General features: G+C 37.9%; 2 protein-coding genes across 2 annotated transcripts; both read left to right on the top strand.

Moving 5' to 3' along the window:
• Nucleotides 1-9,357: 9,357 nt before the first annotated feature.
• Nucleotides 9,358-15,999, top strand: LOC130469409 (uncharacterized). Its single transcript, XM_056838704.1, has 3 exons — nucleotides 9,358-9,970; nucleotides 15,136-15,427; nucleotides 15,523-15,999. Exons 2-3 carry the CDS (start codon nucleotides 15,146-15,148, stop codon nucleotides 15,826-15,828), a joined length of 588 nt encoding a protein of 195 aa, XP_056694682.1. The 5' UTR covers nucleotides 9,358-9,970; nucleotides 15,136-15,145; the 3' UTR covers nucleotides 15,829-15,999.
• LOC130470083 (uncharacterized) lies at nucleotides 10,986-13,223 on the top strand. Its single transcript, XM_056839662.1, has one exon. The coding sequence runs from the start codon at nucleotides 10,986-10,988 to the stop codon at nucleotides 13,221-13,223; it is 2,238 nt and encodes a 745-aa protein (XP_056695640.1).
• Nucleotides 16,000-23,067: the final 7,068 nt, after the last annotated feature.

Genomic DNA, 23,067 nt, shown 5'->3' with positions numbered 1-23,067 from the left:
GCATCTCTTTTGACTCTTGCCTACTTGTTACTATTAGATATGTTTGCCATTGCAAATGACAAACTATTGCGATCATTGTCGGGGTACTTACTAGAGGTAAGAGGCGTCAAGCTAATGACGTAAAAAGAGCGCTTCTCGGGAGGCAACCCATGGGTGTTGGCCACTTGGCCCATGTATACTAATTTTTCTTGATTTTTGAAGTTTTTGTGCCTCAAGCTTTCTTAATGTGGAAATCTTTGCATCCATCTTTGCCATGTTCAGCTATCCTTATTGGTGAGTTCGTTCGTTATTACGGTTCTTTGCGGGACTTGCTCCCACGTCATCACCGGTAATATCCTTCTAACTCACATGCATTCTTTGGGTTGGGCATCTTTATTGCGGGGCATTGGTTGGATGGGTAGTTGTGCACCTCCTAGTTTCGTTTTAGGCCTTGAGGACATGGCCTAATTCGAGCTTGGGGGGAGATTCTATTGTTTGCTAATTTGATTTCCGTGTGATGGATGCTTGATTTTGTGAATATTTTGGATTTTGTGCATACTTCTTGATTAGTTTCATTGATTTTGTGAATATTTTCTTTATTTTCATTTTCTTTTCCTTTTTCATTTCTTTTCTTTTTCCTTATTTTCTTTCTCTTTTCTCTTTCTTTCTTTTTCCTTTTCGATCTTTGTCAAGGCAAGCTTTTCTAGATTTTTAGGCATTATTCTTGATTTGGGCAAATAAAATTGGAACTTGTAGGTTAGAATGCTTTTATTCCTAATTGGTAGATGTTTGCACGGTTTTAAATGTCTTGGGTCGAATCTAGGATTTAGGTGTTAAGAAAGTTGGTTGAACTTCGGGTAGCATGCGTCTTGAACCCTTGGCTTGTGGTAAGATGGTGTCGATTTCTCTAGTGACTTGAAACCGGAGAGAGTGGTATTTGCTCCCATGTGAGGTTCATGTTCAAATTAGCCCAAACACATATTCATATATTTTGAGTGGCATGGATCCTTGGCATTGATTTTCTTACTTCCCGAATTTGACTATTTCCTTCCCGAGACCGTGACCGAACTACTTTAGGGGACGATAGAGGCATTTCTTTCGGTAACTATTTTTCTTTTTAGTTTAGGACTTTGTTTTCTATTTTTCTCATATGTTTTTGTTTGCATTTTCCCCCTTGCTATCCATTTGAGCCTTGACCCTTCATTTCTTATGAGCACATTACAAGCCTAATAGCCTTTGTTTTGTTTTCACCCTTAGAAGTGATAGTGAAGCCTAGAGTTATGATGCTTGTTTGTTTTTGGAATGATTATGCATATTTGAGGAATGATGTTTATTGGTATGAATGGCGAAGTTTGGGAAGTATGTTGTATATAGTGAATAAATAAGCAAAAGCAAAAGTTTTGAAAAAGCCAAAAATAGAGAAAAAACAAGGCATGAAAAAGTTTCAATTGAAACGCAAAAAAAAAAAGAGAAAATCAAAACTCAAGAAAAGTGCAAAAAGAGTTGTAGTTTAGAATTGTTGTTGAATAAGCTTGGGGGTACCCAAAATAAGTTGTATGAGTTTGTTATGGTTTGATTGCTTGAGTTGAGTTCATTCATTGCGCTTCACTTTAGGTATGAGCACCAAATTACCAAATTTGTTCCACACCTTACCCCTAGCCTACGTTACACCCTAAAAAGTCCTCTTGACCCTTTTGAGTTAAGTCATTGTCGGTGGAGGGAGGATTTGGTCAAGTTTATGGAATGGGATTGTCATGCTAAGATGTCGGGTAGCCTAATCTTGTTTTCCGGCGCCTTCGCGGTGTCTCGAGACGCTATTCTCAAGGGTGGCCAGGATCTAGAGATTTGACGTGGTATGCTCAGTTGTAGGGGACTTGATTAGTGCTTACCCTTAGTTCACTTTGCTTGGCATTTGAATCTTTCACTTGATTTAGGACATTGGTTAGCGTGCTTGCGTTTATTTGGTTACTAATATTAGCATTCTCTCATACTTGTTCCATAATAAAGGCCCTTATCTTGAGTTTTGTAGTTTCGTTTTTCATTTTCTTTTCCTTTCTTTTTTCTTTTCTTTTCTTTCTTTTTCTTGTTTGTTTTTCATTTTAAGTTCTTGCCTTGATTCAAACTTTTGGAAGAGTTATGGGTGTTTCTCTTTGGGAACCCTTGCGAGATCCCACTCGCCCTCATGAGCGATTGTGGGGTTCAAAGAGCTTGTTGCATGCGCTTAAATGCAACCGTGATTCCTACGAAAGTGAGTTAGTGTGCATTGAAGATTGGATGCTTCAAGACAAGATGTTTTGGGCCATACTAGATCACCATTTATTTATACAATTTAATATATATATATATATATATATATATATATATATATATATATATATATATATATATATATATATATATATATATATATATATATATATATATATATATTATGCGTGAATGTATGAATGTATGTATGCTTTGCATGAATAGGTTGTTTTGTATGACTCGATTAGATTAAGTTCACTAAATAATCGAACCAACATAGAAACAACTAGGTCCAAAGTAATATTGAGTTTAAAATTGCCTTCCAAATCAAGCACTTGCAAAAATCTTAGGATCTAAGGTAGTAGGTTTACGCCAAAGCGATGTGCTATTTTAGTTGACGTAGGTAGTAAGATCCCAAAGGAGCACGTTGATCGTGGTTCAACTCAAACAACAATGGCATCATGTTGTGGCAATGGGATAAATTATGGTATTAATTTATTAACCAAGAGTAATTTGGAGATTACTAGTAATAGGTTTTGCTTACCTAAGATCTTAAACTACTTAAGACATGCCAAAGCTGCTTAAGGATTTAGGACTTTTGGGGTCTTGGAATCGTTTCATTCTTTTTGGACCATGTTTTGGCTTTTTGCATGAATGAAATGTTTAATAGCTTTAATGATTGCATGCTTGCTTTTGTTTCAAAGTTATTGAAGTTTATGAATGGTTATTTATTGCAAATTCTTTTCGATTGTAGTAAACAAAATGGTCGCAAACATAACAACAATCATATCATCTGAAATTCTGGATGTCGAATTAGACTTGACTAATTTTCTTGAATGGAAAGGGAAACTTGTCGAAGTTTTGAAAGTTAATGGCATACACTATGTCATTGAACAACCTTTTCCTAGCTATGATGCGCGAGGCATGACTCTTAAAAAGTACAGAAGTTGGGCACTTCACAAGTACCTTGTCACGGAGTTCATCCTTAAGTCTATTCCTGAGAGTTGGAGAGGGAGGTTCATTACTTTTGATCCTCATGCTCTCCTAAGTCGCCTCGAGGATAGATGTTGTGCGGGTTTTCAATCCATGTGCCAAACTGGTGGCAAAAGGGTTGATGAATTGGCCAATTCAATGAGAAATCTCAAGCTCATTACCCCACAGAAATCGTGCCTAGAAATCGAACTTCTAGAGGCACAAAGGCGCATTTACTCTGTCAAGATGGAAAAAAACACATCAATTCGGTCTCATGTGGATATGATGTCTGGATTATTTTTCACAATCGAGAGACTTGGTGGTTCCATCAATGAGTCGATAGCTATTGCACTAGTGCTGAATTCTCTTCACAAGGATTATGAGGGGTTCAAGATCACTATCTCTTTAATCAGAAAGAGAGCACATTCTATGAACTTGTGGAATTACTCGTGAAATTAGAGAGAATCCTGAAGTTCAATCAAGACCCTTTGAATGTGAGGTGCACTAAATTCAAGAAAGTAAGCAAGGGGAAGAAAAGCAAGGCTGCATCTTCGTCCACTCCCAGAGGTCATCTGGCGCCTTCCAACAGAAAGATGAAGAAGAATGCTTCTCCTTCCACATCGCAATGCTTCAATTGTAGTTAAATTGGTCATTACAAGCGAGATTGCCCCAAACTAAAGGAAGAGAAGAAGGACGGAAACATTGCTTCTCCTTCAGGTATGTATGTTATACATTGTAATCTTGCAAATTCTACTTCTTGGCTATTAGATACTGGTTGTGGCTCATACTTATGTTCCAATTTGCAAGGACTAATTAAGGAGAAGTAGAAAGCTTGATAAAGGGAAATGGAGCACGGATTGCTGCATTAGCCGTAGAATCTTATTTTATTTCTTTCCCTAGTGGTTGTGTTCTGGAACTAGAAAACTTCCGTTTCAAGTTTGGATTCTAAAGGTTTTATTTTTCAATTTAAAGACAATAGTTTTTCTTTTGCTTTGAATGGAATGTTTTATGGTTCAGCACAATAAGAAAACGGTCTATATGTGCTAGATACGAGCAAACACATTTATAACATAAATACCAAAAGGCTAAAACTGGTTATTCGAATCTCACATTTATGTGGCATTGTCGATTAGGCCATATAAACACAAAGCGCATGGAATTACTTCAACGGAAAGGAATTTTACAATCATTCCACTTAGAGAAGATTGATCAATGTGAATCTTGTTTACCAGGCAAAATGACAAAGCAACCTTTCTCAAAGGTGGGAGAAAGAGCAAGCAAACTACTAGGGCTAATACATACGGACGTATGTGGGCCTATGAGTACGAAAGCTAGAGGTGAGTTCAGCTATTTCATAACGTTTACGGACGACTTCAGTAGATATGGCTATATTTACTTAATGAAGCACAAGTCTGAATCGTTTGAGAAATTTCGAGAATTTCAAAATGAAGTAGAGAATCAACATGGCAAGAAAATCAAAGCTCTAAGATCGGATCGAGGAGGTGAATATCTTATCCACGAGTTTGATGACCATCTAAAAGAATGCGGTATTCTTTCTGAATTGACTGCTCCGGGGACACCTCAATGGAATGGAGTGTCGGAACGGAGAAACAGGACCTTACTCGATATGGTCAGGTCAATGATGGGTCAGCCCGAACTTCCTTTACAGTTCTGGGGACATGCGTTGCAAATTCCAGCACTCACACTGAATCGTGCTCCGTCAAAAGCTGTTGAAAAGACTCCATACGAATTATGGACTGGGAAACTTCCAAAGTTGTCTTTTCTGATGATTTGGGGTTGCGAAGCATATGTCAAGCGATTAATTTCGGACAAGCTACAACCTAAATCTGACAAATGTTTCTTCGTTGGGTATCCAAAAGAAACAAAAGGGTATTATTTATACAACAAGTCAGACAACAAGGTTTTCGTTGCTCGTGACGGTGTCTTTTTGGAAAGAAATCATATTTCCAAATTGACAAGTGGGAGAATAATAGACCTCGAAGAGATTCGAGAAGAACAACGAACTCACAACTCTTTAGAAGCAGTTCGGGTTGATGAACCTCCAAGGTCTTTAGAAGAGCCAGTGGGAGTAGTTCCTCAAAACGTTGTTGCCCCTCGTAAGTCAAGTAGAACTATTTTTCAGCCGGACAGCTCGACAGGCGTCCTCTTGACTGAAAACTTAGACGTTCTCATATTGGATAGTGATGAACCTATGACTTACAAGCAAGCTATGACGAGCTCAAGCTCCACTAAATGGTTAGAGGCCATGAACTATGAAATACACTCCATGTATGAAAATCAAGTCTGGGATTTGGTTGATTTGTCGGATGGGTTCACACCTATCGGATGCAAATGGGTCTTCAAGTTGAAGAAAGACAAAGATGGAATTGTATACAAATACAAGGCTAGATTGGTAGAAAAAGGTTACAGGCAAGTTCACGGCGTTGACTACGATGAAACCTTTTCTCCAGTCGCGATGCTTAAGTCTATTCGGATAATCCTTGCGATTGCCGCTTTTCATGACTATGAAATATGGCAAATGGATGTCAAAACTGCCTTCTTGAATGGTGTTCTTGAAAAGAGTGTGTTTATGACGCAGCCAGAGGGTTTTGTCGATCAAAAGAACCAAGGAAAGGTATGCAAGCTTAAGAAGTCCATCTACCGACTAAAGCAGGCATCAAGGAGTTAGAATAAAAGATTTGATGAAGCAGTCAATAAGTTTGGCTTCATCAAGAGTCAGGACGAATGTTGTGTATACAAGAAGGTTAGTGGGAGTAAAATTGCATTCCTAGTCTTTTATGTTGATGACATACTTCTTATTGGAAACGACATTCCTATGTTGGAGTCTGTAAAGACTTGGCTCGGGAAGTGTTTCTCAATGAAGGACTTAGGAGAGGCACAGTACATATTGGGCATCAAGATCTATAGGGATTGATCTAAGAGGATGATTTGACTAAGCCAAACCACTTACATTGACAATGAAGGAAATATGTCCTTCACCCAAGGTGCATTAAGTCTAATACCAAGGTTCAGATTAATTGGGAACAATTAATTCAGTGAGATCAAGTGATCGAAACAGCTAGCTGGAGCAATGCTTCCGATCAGTGAGTTCTAATGGATACTGAACTCACAACTTACTCTTGACTGAACCTACAAGGTCACACCAATGAAACGTAACAGATCACCGGATTAAATGAATTGGAAATTCGTTTAATAGCTTTTCAGGAATTAAGTTGGAAACGTATTATACGATCCTACCTTGCATCGGAATCGTATATCGTATCGCGAATATTCGTAAGCTAGGCGAGACGAATAAATCGTATCGTACGACGGTGATTCGTCGTATACGAAACGATAAATAATATATCGGAAATATATTAAATCGCGAATACGAGGAGCGGCCCACGAGCCGAGTGCACGAAACACTCAAGGCCCGTGGGCGCGCGGGCGCTAGGCAAGCAAGCAACACAACGCAGCAGCGAGGCCCATGGACGAGGAGCTGTGCGCGTGCGGGCCGAGACCACGACACAGCAGCAGCAGCACGGCCCACGACCCAGCTTGGTGGGTGTGTCCGTGTGATGGTGCGCGAGGCTTGCTAGCCGGCCTTGCCTCAAGGCTTGGTCGGTTAGTAAGGTTATGTAAATAACCTTCTAACCTCTTTTCTAACTAATAACAAAACAATACACACAACCCTAGGAGAAAACAGAGAACCCTAATTCTCTCTGTGCCTCCAAGGTGTGTTCATCCCAAAAGCAAAGTATCTTGATCGATGGTCTTAGCTACGATAATCAAGATGGATCTGAACGTGTCGGTGAAGCAAGTAGAGGAACGACAAGTGGAGTTCTTTGTTTGTGTTCGTTAACATATTATTGTGGAAAACACGCTTCGAATGTAAGTTTGCTTAAGCTGTGCTTTATACATGTTAATTTCCTGGCTTTGGGGATTGTTTCCGCAAATGTTATTATGTTTAACTGTATTCCCCTACAGTGGTATCAGAGCCTTATGTATCCAAAGCATGAATTATCATGATTTTATTGTTTTTGCATCTGTCGAAAATTTTGAATTTTTGTTGAATTTTCGGATTTTTTACGAATTATTGGATGAATTGCGTAATAATCAGGTCCGAAATCAAAAATATTCGTTTTGTCTAGTTTTAAAACCCTAATCTGATTGAAATGGATTTTCTAAGATTAACTCATGAGAACGGAATTGCAAAAACAGGTCTCGAAGTGTCGTTTTTTGGGTGTTTTTGTTAATTTTTCATTAAAAATTAAAAGTGCCGGACAGTAATTCAATTAAAAGGGCAACCTAAGCTACTCCGAATTGCTTGCAATTTGGACACAATATTTCTGGGTATATTCTTGATCTATGGTAAAACTTTCACATTTTTCCGATAAGTATAAACCCTAATTTTGCCTTTCCCCAATTCTTAAAATTTGAAACCCTAATTGAATTTAATTAATTTTGGTTTAATAATTTGGTTAATTGGGAAAGGGGATATAAATTCATGGGTCAGTGGATAATTTTAAAAATTATTGGATTAAAATTTTGAATGGTTTCGTTAATTTTAATCGCACTTAAACCAAATTATTAAAAAACTAAAATTTAAATGTTTATGAACGATTTAAAGTTTCGGATTTTATTAATTAAAAGTTCAAACTTTAATGTTGATTCTTTCGTTCTTAAAAGTTTGAATATTGTTAGCCCTTGATTTAATAATTTTACGAAATTGGATTGTCGTTGGAGTTTATTAAATCGTTAAAAATCGTTGTTTTTCGAAAATAAAAATCGTAACTTATTTGAAAAAAAATATTAATGCAAGTTCGTGAAATTAAATTTATTTTTAATTGAGTTGGTCCGTATCACGAACCAAAGGCACGAACACAAGTATGGTGGACGTGTGGCTCGTCGAGCCATACGGGGCTGCTGTGCTTTGGTCGAGCCGCAGCGACACGGGCAGCAGCAAGCGTGCTGCGTGCCTCGTGCGCGCTGGGCGAGGAAGGGACAGGCATTGCTTGCGGGGGCTGCGACGAAGCAAGGCACGAGCCATGCGATGTCCACCGCACAAAGGCACAACGACGCAGCGCTGGGGCAACGACAATTGCGGGCACGCGCGCGCGCGAAGGCCTGGGGGTGTGCGAGCTTGCTCGTGCGCCACATGGGCCACACGCAAGGGATTGGGCTGGGCGCAAGCCAAGTCCAAGTACGTAATCAGACTTTTTTCGTTGAAAATTGTTTATTTTGTTGGGCTTCGTATATTGCATTAACTTGGGCTAACGGGATATTTAATTTAATATTTTATTTGCTTGGGCCAGGCCGCGAGTTTTAATTTAATATTTCATAATTAATTATCCGGAATAATTATTGGTTTGAGTGGGAGCCAATAAATAAAATTAAAATGAAATAATTATTTTTAATTATTTTCGTAGGTCACATTATTTTAATTAAATTCAATTTTAATTAGAATAAAGTCTAAGGATTAATAATTTGGAAATTGATTAATCTTTTAGGACGCGTTTATGTGAACGTGAATTTTAATGAATTCACGTAAATACTTGCATAATTACATGGCCCATTCGTTTAGTACACGAATGGGTGAATGCATAGAATGTATATTTTATGTAATGCAGGTACTCCAAGTGACTATTATGGCAATTTAGGATAGTTAAATACGGTCTGCGTACCGTTCTATCTTTGAATCACTACTACAAAAACACCTTTATAAGTCGCCCTTTTAGTGTCGCCTCAAATTAATGTGCGACACCAAAACATTTAGAGTCCCATTTTATATAACAGGCGACACAAAAAGTTGCTAGCAGATATTTCAAAGAGGCTAGCGTGTCGCCTGTGATTTAAAATGGGACTCTAAAAGTTTTGGTGTCGCACATTAATTTGAGGCGACACCTATTTCTTCTTAATATTCATTTTAATGTTTTTTAAAAATTCGAATTAGATACTTTCAGTGTCGGCTGCGTTTTAAAACGAGACTCTAAAAGTTTTGGTGTCGGCAATTAATAAAAGGCCACACCTATTTATTTTTTTTAAAAACCAAATGAAAACCGTTAGTGTCGCCTTAGATATAAAATGGGACTCTAAAAGTTTTGGTGTCGCACATATAACAGGCGACACCTTTACCTAATTAATTTTATTTTAATTTTTTTTCTTAAAAGTTGAATAATTAGAAAATTTTAATAATATATATTAAAACGAAATAATAAAACAAGCAACACTATATTAGAATTTAAGCGTACATTACAATTAGAAAAACTAATTAAATAAATGAAATCTCGAGGTTAAACCCGAAATCTTAATCTAAAAAATAAAAAATATATATCATATCTCTCCTTATTATAAAAGAATTATTAAATAATGTAAAAATTATGATCCAACTTTCAAACATCACATCAAAAAATATAAAAATACACCTTCCAAATCTTTTGGAGGAATAATTTCCTAAAATTTCCCCAAAAAAACAACTAAAAGTTTCCTAAAGATTAGGAGAGTGCACGACCTGCACGGCACTCCTCTCTGCTCCGTGAAAAAAAATAAAACCACCTCTCACAATCTTCTCTGCTTCTCACAATTCAGTTCTGACGCAATCCATCCCACCAATTTCCTCCCCAAAACCTCTGGTAATCTTTCCGGTCTCACCGCGCGTCTCTTAAGATCAGTCATTGAGCAAGGGGAATCCATCATCGCCCAATCCATCATCACCCCAATTCGCAAGGAAATCATCGTCTGGTTCATCATTGCCCAAACACAGCATTGAAAGGTAATTAATCATACGTTTTTTTTGGATTATTGAATTCATATGTTGTGAAAATTATTGAATTCATATGATTAATTGGGCGTTTTATTTTAATTTGAAGTATTAATCTTAGAAATCTCATTTATGTGTGTTTATGTTATTATTTTTGGTCTTTTATTATCAGAATGGTCTTTATTTTTGGATTATTGAATTCATATGTTCTAAAAATTATTGGATTCATATGATTAAGTTGGTTTTTTGTTTTTGGTAGTAATAAGGGCATGAATTAAAATGGAACAGTAAGCAGGTTCGTACACTGCCATTAGGGGGGTTTAAATTGGACGTTCTTCATATGTGGGGGGAGGGGGGAAGGAACGTTTATGGGAGTGAAGTTCTGTTGGTGGAAAGCTTTACAATAGTTCAGGAAAAAATAAAAAATAAAAGAATTACAGTAGTCAATGGCACAATAGGTTTGTTGATGATTGCTAGCAGTTGTGTACAAAGAATATAGGTATGTTGATGATTATTTACTTCGATCTCGTGGTTGACAGTTCTTCATTGTCCTTTAGATACAATGAATTAACGATTACTTAGATAACACTGATTTTTAATTAATTTAAGAGGCAACATTAACCAGGAGATTCTAAATGCTTAAAAATTGACCTTGGGGGTTCAAAACTGCAAGCACAATCAGTCGTCTTGCATTGCCATAGAATAGTGTAAGGTTGTTCAAATTCGCAATCATTCGTCTTGAATTGCCATAGAAATTCTATCTGTTGGCTTTGGCTCACATGGTTCATATAACAATGCATGATTTTATTTTAGTTAGTACACGTGTATACGTAGTTGAATTAATATATATGACATATTCATTGGTTAGATATGGACAAAAGTTGGATTTCACATAAGCGTACTACCCCTGAGTTTCGTCAAGGGGTTGAGGAGTTCATTCGTATTGTACTTACACGGAAAAAGGAAGGAGAAAAAATATGTTGTCCTTGTAAGAGTTGTGGTAACATGCGTAAGGTGTCTACAGAAGATGAATTACGAGCTCATATTTTTTGGAATGGTTTTTCCAAAAATTATACTGATTGGATATGGCATGGTGAAGGGGAAACGGGTACTGAGAATCATAGCTACGAAGACCATGCAGAGGAACTTAAATACTCACCATGGTAATGAAAATGAGGTGCTTGATGAGGTGTTTGATGAGATGTTGCACGATACGGAGGAGAATCTCACAGAGGGGCCACCTGATTACGAAAGTTTGTTGACTGACGCCGAGACACCTTTGTATCCAGGGTGCAGTAAGTACACTCAATTAACAGGTGTACTAGAATTATTTGAACTGAAAGCGGAAGCCGGGTGGACTGATTATCATTACTCAAAATTGATGGTAAAATTGAAAGATATGTTTCCCGAAGGTAACACGCTTCCGAGTTCTACTTATGAGACTAAGAAGATGTTGTGTCCGATGGGTTTGGATGCTGAGAAAATACATGCTTGCCCTAATGATTGCGTATTGTATCGAAAGGATTATAATGATTTGCATGAATGTCCAACTTGTGGGACATCGCGATATAAGGTGAAGAGCAACGGTGAAAACACCAATGAACCTGCTAAGGTAATGTGGTACCTACCTGTAGTGCCTAGGCTCAAGCGCTTGTTCGCTAATGCTAAAGATGCAGAAAATTTGACATGGCATGCAGACGGGCGAAATAAAGATGGAATGCTTCGGCATGCTGCTGATTCCCCTCAATGGAAACATATTGATACTAATTTTCCAAATTTTAGTCGTGAAACAAGGAATTTAAGGCTACGCTTATGTACAGATGGAATCAACCCATTTGGTAACATGAGTAGTCAGCATAGCACTTGGCCAGTTCTGTTGGTGAATTACAATTTACCACCTTGGTTGTGCATGAAGCGCAAATACATTATGTTGTCAATTTTGATATCTGGGCCTAAACAACCTGGAAATGACATAGATGTGTACTTGGCACCACTGATTGAGGATTTGAAGAAGTTGTGGGATGAAGGTGAGCGTGTGTATGATGAATATCGTAAGGAAACATTTACTTTGCGTGTTATGATCTTCTGCACAATTAATGACTTTCCTGCGTATGGGAATTTATCTGGCCATGTTGTCAAGGGATACAAAGCTTGTCCTATTTGTGAAGATGATACCAAAGCTGTTCAATTGAAGAGTAGCAAGAAGGTTGTATACCCATTTCAACGAGTATTTCTACCTCGCAATCACCCTTATCGTCGGCTTCGCAAGGCTTTTAATGGAGAACCAGAACATAGATCTCCTCCTAAGCCTCTTACTGGGAAACAAGTTTATGAACGTGTAAAGGACATCAATTGTGTTTTCGGCAAACCCTACAAGTCTCTTGGTGACAAGTTATGTTATAAAAAGAGGTCTGCGTTTTGGATCTTGCCATATTGGGAACATCTTAGTGTAAGGCATTGTATTGATGTGATGCATGTTGAGAAAAATGTATTTGATAGTTTGATCGGAACGCTTCTGAACATGCCAGGGAAGACTAAAGATGGAGAGAAGGCTAGAAATGACATGGTCAAGATGGGAATACGCCTTGAATTGAAACCTACAAAAAAGGGAAAGCGATATTACCTACCTCCAGTTTGTTATACTTTATCTAAGAAGGAGAAAAAAGTATTATGCGAGTCCTTACATAATGTGAAAGTTCCATCTGGATATTCGTCGAACATTCGAAACCTCATGTCATTGAAAGATTTGAAATTAGTTGGATTGAAGTCTCATGATTGTCATACTTTAATGCAAGAGATATTGCCGATTGCAATTAGGTTGATTTTACCCAAACAAGTACGACAAGCTATAATCAGACTTTGTTTGTTTTTCAAAGCTATATGTTCGCGGGTACTTGATCATGGTAAATTAGACTCTTTGCAATCACAACTCATTGTCACATTGTGTCAACTTGAGATGTATTTTCCGCCCTCCCTTTTCGACATCATGGTGCATTTGGTTGTTCATTTAGTGAGAGAGGTCAAACTTTGTGGGCCGGTGTATTTAAGGTACATGTATCCGTTTGAGCGCAATATGGGTGATTTGAAAGGTTATGTGAGGAATCGATCTCGTCCAGAAGGCAGAATAGTTGAGGGATATCTAACTGATGAGGTCCTTAGATATTGCATCGAGCATTTAGAAAAGTTAGAAACACTAGGACTTCCAAAGCCTCGTCACAATAAGAGAGAGTACAAGGTATTGGTACAGTTGGTCATAAAGTGCTAAACTTAAGTCGTGAAATAGTTGATCAAGCTTACCTCTACATCTTACAACAAGTTGATGAGGTGCAACCATATTTGGCAGACCGTATGAATCTGATTAGGCAAGAATATTATGGCAGAGGTGAAAATTTTTTGAGAGACGAACACAATCGATCTTTCATCAGATGGTTCCAAGAGAAAGTGGATCGTGATTTAAAACAAACACCAAATGATGTTAGTGAAGAAATTAGATGGTTAGCGTTTGATCCAGATGCAAATGTTGTGTCCTATGAAGGTTATGATATAAATGGATATTGTTTTAACACTAAGAGGAGGGATGTTAGTAGTACTACGCAGAATAGTGGTGTTTCTTTAGTGATGTTTCTTTAGTGGTGTTTCTTTAGTGGCATCAGCTTTACATTTTTCTAGTGCCAAGGATAATAATCCACATCATGCAAAGATGAACTATTATGGCATGATTGAGGATATCTTTGAACTTGATTTCGTTCAGTTTAGGGTGCCTGTGTTTAAGTGCAACTAGGTGGATATAGGCAAAGGTGTGAACATAGATGACATGGGATACACGGTCGTGAATTTCAATAAACCGGGTCATTGTGATAAGCCATTCATCATGGCCTCTCAAGCAAAGCAAGTATTTTATATGATAGATCCGGCTGACACTTCAAAGTCAGTAGTTATTCAAGGAAAAAAAGCATGGTGTTGGAGTTGCTGATCTTGTACCAAATGAAGATGAGTATGACCAAGTTGATGAAATCCCTGTTTTTTCTATGTTTCAAAACACACCCGTGCAAGTAGACGATTCAACATATCATCATTTGCGAGGTGATCAAAATGAAGGTGTATGGGTTGTCCCAGATTCGACTACAAATAACTGAAAAAACTGAAAGTCGGTGAAGGGGATAAGGCTAAGGCTGCTGTAATTTTGGTTTGTTTATTTTGGTGCCGATTTTTTTATATTAAGTAGTTGCTTGTTTTTCTGTTCTATGCTAGTTGTTTTTGCGATACTTATCAGTTACCAGCTAATATTTGTTTGATTGGTGTGATTGAATATTGAAGCTTAGTTTAAAATTTCTATTTAAACTTAATTTGAATGTTACTTTTTTCATATCTGCATATGTGAAACATCCTGTTTTTACCATTATAATTCCCTGCTCTGAGTTACCAGAAATTTCCTGTTTTATTGTTTCGTAGGGGATTGATAGGTTGTGAGGCTGCATTGTTGTTTCTGTTGATGTTCTGGTGCAGTGGTGTCTTCTGTTGTGTCTAGGGGATTTGATAGGTTGTAAGGCTGCACTGTTGTTTTTGTTTGGTGCAGTGGTTGTTCTGGTTTGTTGTTTCAGATTCACGCAAGAACAAGAAATAAGAGAGAGGTAGTTGTAATATTTAGGAATAAAAACTTAAAGCTTGTTACAATTTAGAGACTTTCAAGAGGTCTCACTCTCCCACCAATTACTTCCAAGATGTTTTTCTTCTTCTCTCCCTTTCTCTTTTATAGACAAAATTCAAATATGAGACAAAAGCAATTAAAACTAATTGACAGAGAGAAAATGTATTAGTGAGCCATAAGGCCGTTTCCACTAAGTGAGGTCGTTCCCTCCTGCCAATGTGGTTGCTGCTGTCTCCTTGTCTTGCACTTCTAACCTTATTTGGTGTAGTTGATGTTCTGGTTTGTTGTTTCAGATTCACGCAAGAACAGGAAATAAGAGAGAAAGGTAGTTGTAATATTTAGGAATAAAAACTTAAAGCTTGTTACAATTTACAATTTAGAGCTTGTTACAGTTGATGTTCTGGTTTGTTGTTTCAGATTCAATAGATGTTTGGTTTAGGATCTGAATTTTGTGACCTCGTTCTTGTGAAAGATACTACTGATATCTATGTGCTAATATTTCTTCTGTAACAATCTCTATAATGGTCAGGTTTGTTGGTATGGCTTCTGAAAATGACAATGGCTCTCCTGCTAACAATGAGAATCCAAAAAAGTCAAGTCAAAAGACCACCAGAGGGCCTTCAACAGCCAAGTATATCATTGAAAAAGATGATGGACCATTTCCTCTACAATGGAATGAGCATAATTGTGCGATCGGAGAGTTAAAGAATAGATACACAGCCTACACCAGGTATATGGCACGTGCTAAGGTAAAGATCACCATTGCAGATTTGAGTCAGGTTGCAGAAGATACTAAGGAAAAATTGTGGACTGCTGTTAAGGTAAATAATTTAAATCTAGAAGTAAATTAATTCTAACAAATGCAATTTTTTTTTTGTTAAAATGAATTCCTTAACAAATCAGTTAAAACAAAAAGAAAATGTTCATGTGTGATGATGATAAGAAAGAAGCAGTACTTAAGGATTGCAACAAAAGGTGGAAAGAAGTCAAAACAAGATTGACACGAGAATACTTCACAAGTGAAGAGAAAGAGAAAGATGCAGTGGAGGACCCGTTGTCAAAAAAAAGAAAAAAAAATGTAGTGGATGACCCACTATGGGATCTGTATGTGGGCATTGACGAGGATGATTGGAAAGAGTTTAAAAGACAACGTGAAAGTGATGAATTTAAGGTGACTTTTAGTTTTATATTTGTGAGATGTACTTTACTTTGTTTGATATGACGGAATGAAAATCCTTGATTTGTGGAAAGCATTGAATGAGTCATTAGGATTGAAATGCTTAGCTTTGATATGACGGTGCTGCATTAAAGGAGTTGTCGTTAGGCTTCAGTTGCTAACTTAGGGGGAAAATATCAGCTAAGTAATATACATACTTGTTGCTTATTTTTGCTATGTTTCAGAAACTTGTAGTAATGTTTTCGAATTTCCTTGCATGCTTTTTTTTTGTGATACTGCTCAAGTGCTGATGAACTGGCTTTAGTATTCTTCATATTAATGTAGTCGTGCTAGTAATTTGGTTTGGGTTCTCAGTAAGAATGTTTTGGTATAAGATTCATAACTCATTTTTAGCCCTGTACTTTGAATGCTTCTGGTAATTTTCAACCTCCTGTGCTGCATGCCACATACCTGCGTGTTTGTGGAGTACCAGAACAATACTTCAAAGTATATACGTTTTGATGGTTTAGTTTCAGATACAGTTAAGTCTCAGTACTGGCAAACAGGAATCCAATTAGGTGTTGCTAGGTTTATGTTTACTGCAGGAGCAGCGTTAATTTAGTTTTTCAGTTATTGCCTTTTTAGCTGAGGCCGTTGAAGGCTGGACGACATGTTGCTAGTATAGGGAAGATTCTGGTCTGATCCAGTTAGCTCCTGGCATAACCCGTAGCTCATTTCATTTGCATTTGCCCTGCATCTGTCCTGCAGACTCTGCAATGTCAAGTTAGCCTATCAGTTACAACTGACCACAGAACCACAAAAGCCCAACAACCAACAGAACACACCCAAACCTAACAGCTTAAATATAACAAGAAGGAGTTAAGCTCATTAGACACTCTGGCTGCAACTTGAAACTGAATTGCTTCAAAACAAATCAGCAGGCTGCTTACAATGATTGTTGTAAACCTTATCATAACTATTAAGCCATATAGAGTACACTGTTTCAGCAAAGAAAGGCACTATCAGCTTCTGCCTTTTTCCCCCTTTCTTGCAGACCTTAGTGATCCAAGTTAACTCAGCTGAAAACCCCTCAGGAGCTCTATGAAACTGCAACAAAGACAAAACTTTCCCCCACACCTGAGTAGAAAACCCACAGCTAAGGTCCCGTTGTTTCATTGTTTCAGTTTTGGGTTTTCTTTATTCGCGTGGCTGGTTCATCTTCCTTCCCTCCTTGAGTCCTTGGTCTAGATATTTCTCCTTCCAGAGCTCCCGACATGGCTTCTTCTCTTTTCTATGCTTTTAATGTGCCCCTTCTTCTTCTGCTATCTCTTTTGTGTAACTTTTTTTGTTTCATTTTCGCCCCTTACCCCTTTATTTCTTTCTCTTCCTTCTACAATCATGAATTAAAAATTATCAAAGGAGACAGATTTTTAAATCTCTGGTTCAATAATCTTCGAGTATAGACATTTTTCTATTTATCACTCATATTATTGATTTTGGTGAATTAGCCAAATCTTTGAGTATTTTTTTTTTGGAGATTATGATTTTCTACCTGATTGAATTGTACAGTAGATGCGGATTATCCTTTGAGTATCTGATTTGATAATCTGAGTATTTAACTTTTTGTTTCTCACTGATGTTTGAACTATTTCAATTTATGTTTCTTGCTATTCATTGCTTGGGTATAAGCTGAGGAGCTCACCTTTTGTTTCTCACTGATAATTTGTTCTCTGTGGGATGTGTCTTGTGAGTTGTGACTCTTGTCCAAGTGCGTGTTGTATATATTCAAGAGTTGAAACTAGAGTCTAAAAAATGCATCAGAGGATAAGAGTACCAGTTTTTAAAAAAGTTTAAACCAAAAATTAAACAGTTTTAATAAAACAGAAATCCAAAACTAAAGGTTTTAGTTTTCAATTTAAAGACAATAGTTGTTCTTTTGCTTTGAATGGAATGTTTTATGGTTCAGCACAACAAGAAAACGGTCTTTATGTGCTAGATACGAGCAAACACATTTATAACATAAATACCAAAAAGGCTAAAACTGGTGATTCGGATCTCACATTTCTGTGGCATTGTCGATTAGGCCATATAAACATAAAACGCATGGAATTACTTGAACGGAATGGAATTCTAGAATCATTCGACTTAGTGAAGATTGATCAATGCGAATCTTGTTTACTTGGCAAAATCACAAAGCAACCTTTCTCAAAGGTGGGAGAAAGAGCAAGCGAACTACTACGGGTAATACATACGGACGTGTGTGGGCCTATGAGTACGAAAGCTAGAGGTGAGTTCAGCTATTTCATAACGTTTACGGACGACTTAAGTAGATATGGCTATATTTACTTAATGAAGCAAAAGTATGAATCGTTTGAGAAATTCAGAGAATTTCAAAATGAAGTAGAGAATCAACATGGCAAGAAAATTAAAGCTCTAAGATCGGATCAAGGAGGTGAATATCTTAGCCACGAGATTGATGACCATCTAAAAGAATGCGGTATTCTTTCTGAATTGACTGCTCCGGGGACACATCAATGGAATGGAGTGTCGGAACAGAGAAACAGGACCTTACTGGATATGGTCAGGTCAATGATGGGTCAGGCCGAGCTTCCTTTACAGTTCTGGAGACATGCGTTGCAAACTACAGCACTCACACTGAATCGTGCTCCGTCAAAAGCTTTTGAAAAGACTCCATACGAATTATGGACTGGGAAACTTCCCAAGTTGTCTTTTCTGATGATTTGGGGTTGCGAAGCATATGTCAAGCGATTAATTTCGGACAAGCTACAACCTAAATCTGACAAATGTTTCTTCGTTGGGTATCCAAAAGAAACTATGGGGTATTATTTCTACAACAAGTCAGACAACAAGGTTTTCGTTGCTCGTGACGGTGTCTTATTGGAAAGAAATCATATTTCCGAATTGACAAGTGGGAGAATAATAGACCTCGAAGAGATTCGAGACGTACAACGAACTCAGAACTCTTTAGAAGCAGTTCAGGTTGATGAACCTTCAAGGTCTTTAGAAGAGCCAGTGGGAGTAGTTCCTCAAAACGTTGTTGCCCCTCGTAGGTCAAATAGAACTATTTTTCAGCCGGACGGATGGACAGGCGTCCTCTTGACTGAAAACTTATACGTTCTCATATTGGATAGTGATGAACCTATGACTTACAAGCAAGCTATGACGAGCCCAAGCTCCACTAAATGGTTAGAGGCCATGCAATCTGAAATAGACTCCATGTCTGAAAATCAAGTATGGGATTTGGTTGATTTGCCGGATGGGTTCACACCTATCGGATGCAAATGGGTCTTCAAGTTAAAGAAAGACAAAGATGGAATTGTATACATATACAAGGCTAGATTGGTAGAAAAAGGTTACAGGCAAGTTCACGGTGTTGACTACGACGAAACCTTTTCTCCAGTCGCGATGCTTAAGTCTATTCGGATAATCCTTGCGATTGCCGCTTTCATGACTATTAAATATGGCAAATGGATGTCAAAACTGCCTTCTTGAATGGTGTTCATGAACAGACTGTGTTTATGACACAGCCGGAGGGTTTTGTCGAACAAAAGAACCAAGGAAAGGTATGCAAGCTTAAGAAGTCCATCTACGGACTAAAGCAGGCATCAAGGAGTTGGAATAAACGATTTGATGAAGCGGTCAATAAGTTTGGCTTCATCAAGAATCAGGACGAATCTTGTGTATACAAGAAGGTCAGTGGGAGTAAAATTACATTCTTAGTCTTGTATGTTGATGACATACTGCTTATTGGAAACGACATTCCTATGTTGGAGTCTGTAAAGACTTGGCTCGGGAAGTGTTTCTCAATGAAGGACTTAGGAGAGGCACATTACATATTGAGCATCAAGATCTATAGGGATAGATCTAAGAGGATGATTGGACTAAGCCAAAGCACTTACATTGACAAAGTGCTAGCTAGGTTCAATATGATGGAAGCCAAGAGAGGCCATCTACCCATGTCACATGGCATATATCTGAGCAAGAATCAGTGTCCCAAAACATCTGATGAGCGTAGAAAGATGAGTGGAATTCCATACTCTTCGGCTATTGGATCCATCATATATTCCATACAAGGCCGGATGTTTCGTTCGCACTCAGTGCAACGCGCAGGTACCAGTCAGAACCAGGTGAGGCGCATTGAACTGCTGCCAAGAACATCCTAAAGTACCTAAAAAGGACTAAGGATCAGTTTCTGGTTTATGGTGGTACAAATCAGTTGATTGTTAAGGGCTATACGGACGCAAGCTTTCAAATCGACAGAGATGATTTCAGATCACAGTCTGGGTTTGTGTTCTGCCTCAACGGCGGAGCGGTAAGCTGGAAAAGTGTTAAGCAAAGTACTATTGCGGATTCTACAACTGAAGCCGAGTACATTGCTGCCTCAGAAGCAGCAAAGGAAGCTGTTTGGATTCGGAAGTTCATGAAGAACTTGGTGTTGTCCCCTCCATTAAAGGACCAGTGGCTTTGTATTGCGACAATAGCGGAGCCATTGCCCAGGCAAAGGAGCCTAGGAGCCACCAGAAGTCCAAGCACATACTGCGGCGATTTCATATACTTCGAGAGATCGTTGAAAGAAAGGAAATTGAGATTTGCATGGTTGGAACTGATGACGACGTCGCGGATCCATTGACTAAACCGTTGTCATAAGTGAAACACGAAGCACATGTAGCAACCATGGGAATCAAGCATGTTGGAGAATGGCTTTGATTTTCTAAGTATTGTTTTAGAACATCTGTTAGATCTATGTTTAAAACAATTGGTTTAACCATTTCATATTTATGAAATTTATTATTTTATATTCATTTAATTGTGGTTTAGAATTAAATGATAAGTCCATGTGATTCAAATCATTCAAATGGTTTGTCAAGATGGATTCTTCGACAAAGAAACACCCATAAGTGAACTTGAATATTTAAGTCACAAAGGATCCCGAATCCAGGTCATTGAAAGGTGGACGACCAATGACTAATGAAGATTAGATTGCAAGTAGATTACTTAGTTCTGTTTCTTGAACTAAAGTGACTGGATGTCAGAATCTTTTGCATAGATACTTATTGGATCTAGTATCGGATTTACCATGAGAACGCTTTAAGAGATTAAAGTAATGTCATAGGTAGTTCACATTAATGGTGATTAGAAACCGTTCCTCAGAACATGAGCGATTATGTCTGCTCGTTTGAGAATTAGTTGTCTTTGATGCTCGCTAAACGTGGCACCGTAAAAGGAGCCTATAAAAGCAGTTATTGGGCGTACTATGAATCAAAGTGAGTGTTCATAGATTGCAAAAATGGATTGTCCTCCTATCTTTGATAGGATATGGTGTTGTTGTGTAACAAGGCCTCTCGGAGAGTTAGATACTGTAAAATGCATGGCCGTGCTCAGAATGGTTAAGGCTTAACCTTCTGCAAAAGTTTAAAAGTTGAACTCTGTAATCCGAGAAACACTTCTGGACCTAATAAGGATGGATTGGATCTTACCTTATGTTCAGTAAGTAACACTAAGTGACAAAGGAATGTGAATGCACAGTTGTCTGAATGACAAGTGGGAGATTGAAGGAAATATGTCCTTCACCCATGGTGCATTAAGTCTAATACCAAGGTTCAGATTAATTGCGAACAATTAATTCAGTGAGATCAAGTGATCGGAACAGCTAGCTGGAGCAATGCTTCCGATCATGGAGTTCTAATGAACATTAAACTCACAGCTTACTCTTGACTGAACCTACAAGGTCACACCAATGACCGGATTAAATTAATCGGAAATTCATTTAATAGCTTTTCAGGAATTAGTTGGAAAACATATTATACAATACGACCTTGCATCGGAATCGTAAATCATATAGCGAATATTCGTAAGCTAGGAAAAACGAATAAATCGTATCGTACGATGGTGATTCGTCGTATACGAAACGATAAATAATATCCGGAACGATAATAAGTCGCGACTACGAAGAGCGGCCCACGAGCCGAGTGCACGAGGCACTCAAGACCCATGGGCGCACTGGGCATGCAAGCAAGGCCGCAGCAACACGGATGCGCTGACCCATGGCCGAGCGAGCTGCGTGTGTGTGTGCGCGGGCCGAAGCAACGACACAGCAACAGCAAGCGCGACCCACGGCCTAGCGCGCTGTGCTCGTGCTCGTCTTGCGCGGGCTTGCTTGCTGGCCTTGCCCTTGTGGCTAGATCGGTTAGTATTCCCCTTCAAATCATTGATTCAGTTTCCCATGCATCACATATGGTTTAGAACCTACGTTACCACCTTTTAATCACGATGCCTAATTGCCTGTGTATGTTTGTGGTTTTCCTAACAACAAGATCCAACTTTTGTTTTGGCTATGCATGAAGCATTAAAACTTTAGTTTATCTTCGCTTCCTCTTATCAAGTTCTCATCCTACATGTCCAAATGTATTGGATGTTCTTGATATTATTCTAATGATCTTTGATCTAGATCAATAGAGATTGGTATAACTCGTCATAATCCAACATATATTTATGAGTTATCTTGGCGATCCATATATCACACTATACATGATTGATTGTAATGCAAAAACCATTCGCATTTTAAAATCTATCCAGGTAACTTTAGCTTATTCAGTTTCACGAGATACCGAATTTGCTAACATCTTGGCATTGACATGTGATATAAAGTGAAGGTTCCTCTACAAGGTCCTTCATGTTTTAACTTTAGTAATAACAACCTAGCTTTATACTTAGTTATAACATTCATCACTTAGACTTACTCATATGGGATAGGAGTCTCTTTCAAGTCTCTCAATTGTGTTTGATTTCGTAGTTACTTTTACAGAATCCAAACAACGTTTTAGATCTTATCCAATAGATCTTTAACCTAGTATGGCCTAAGTTTCGCCATGATTCTAATATTGACAAACACTTTCAAATCTAACCATTTTAGAATTTCAATGTCATTTTCAATAGAGAGATATGTATGTCATATATATAGAACCAATAAACTTGACTTAGCTCCCATTAAACTCCTCATCTACAAGATGATCCATATTTTCATAAAGCTATAATTTCTCAATAGTCTTGTTGAAAAATATGGTCAAATTCCCACTTGCATGCTTTAATCTACGAATAGATTTCTTAAGCTTGCTCATTTATTTTAGCATCCAAAACTTTTACATCGTGTCATGTACACAATCCTTTCTGCAAGTTCATTTGAGGAAGGTGTTTCGTTTTCCAATTGCCATATTGCCATATGTAATGATTGCTAGACTTATCCAAAATAGTTCAAGCATTCTGACTTGGTGAAAAAGACTTCCA

This window comes from Spinacia oleracea, chromosome 3 (genome assembly GCF_020520425.1).
Source record: "Spinacia oleracea cultivar Varoflay chromosome 3, BTI_SOV_V1, whole genome shotgun sequence".
Lineage (NCBI taxonomy): Eukaryota > Viridiplantae > Streptophyta > Magnoliopsida > Caryophyllales > Amaranthaceae > Spinacia > Spinacia oleracea.
The sequence above is the reverse complement of the archived record's forward strand: the minus strand, read 5'-3'. Positions and strand labels throughout refer to the sequence as shown.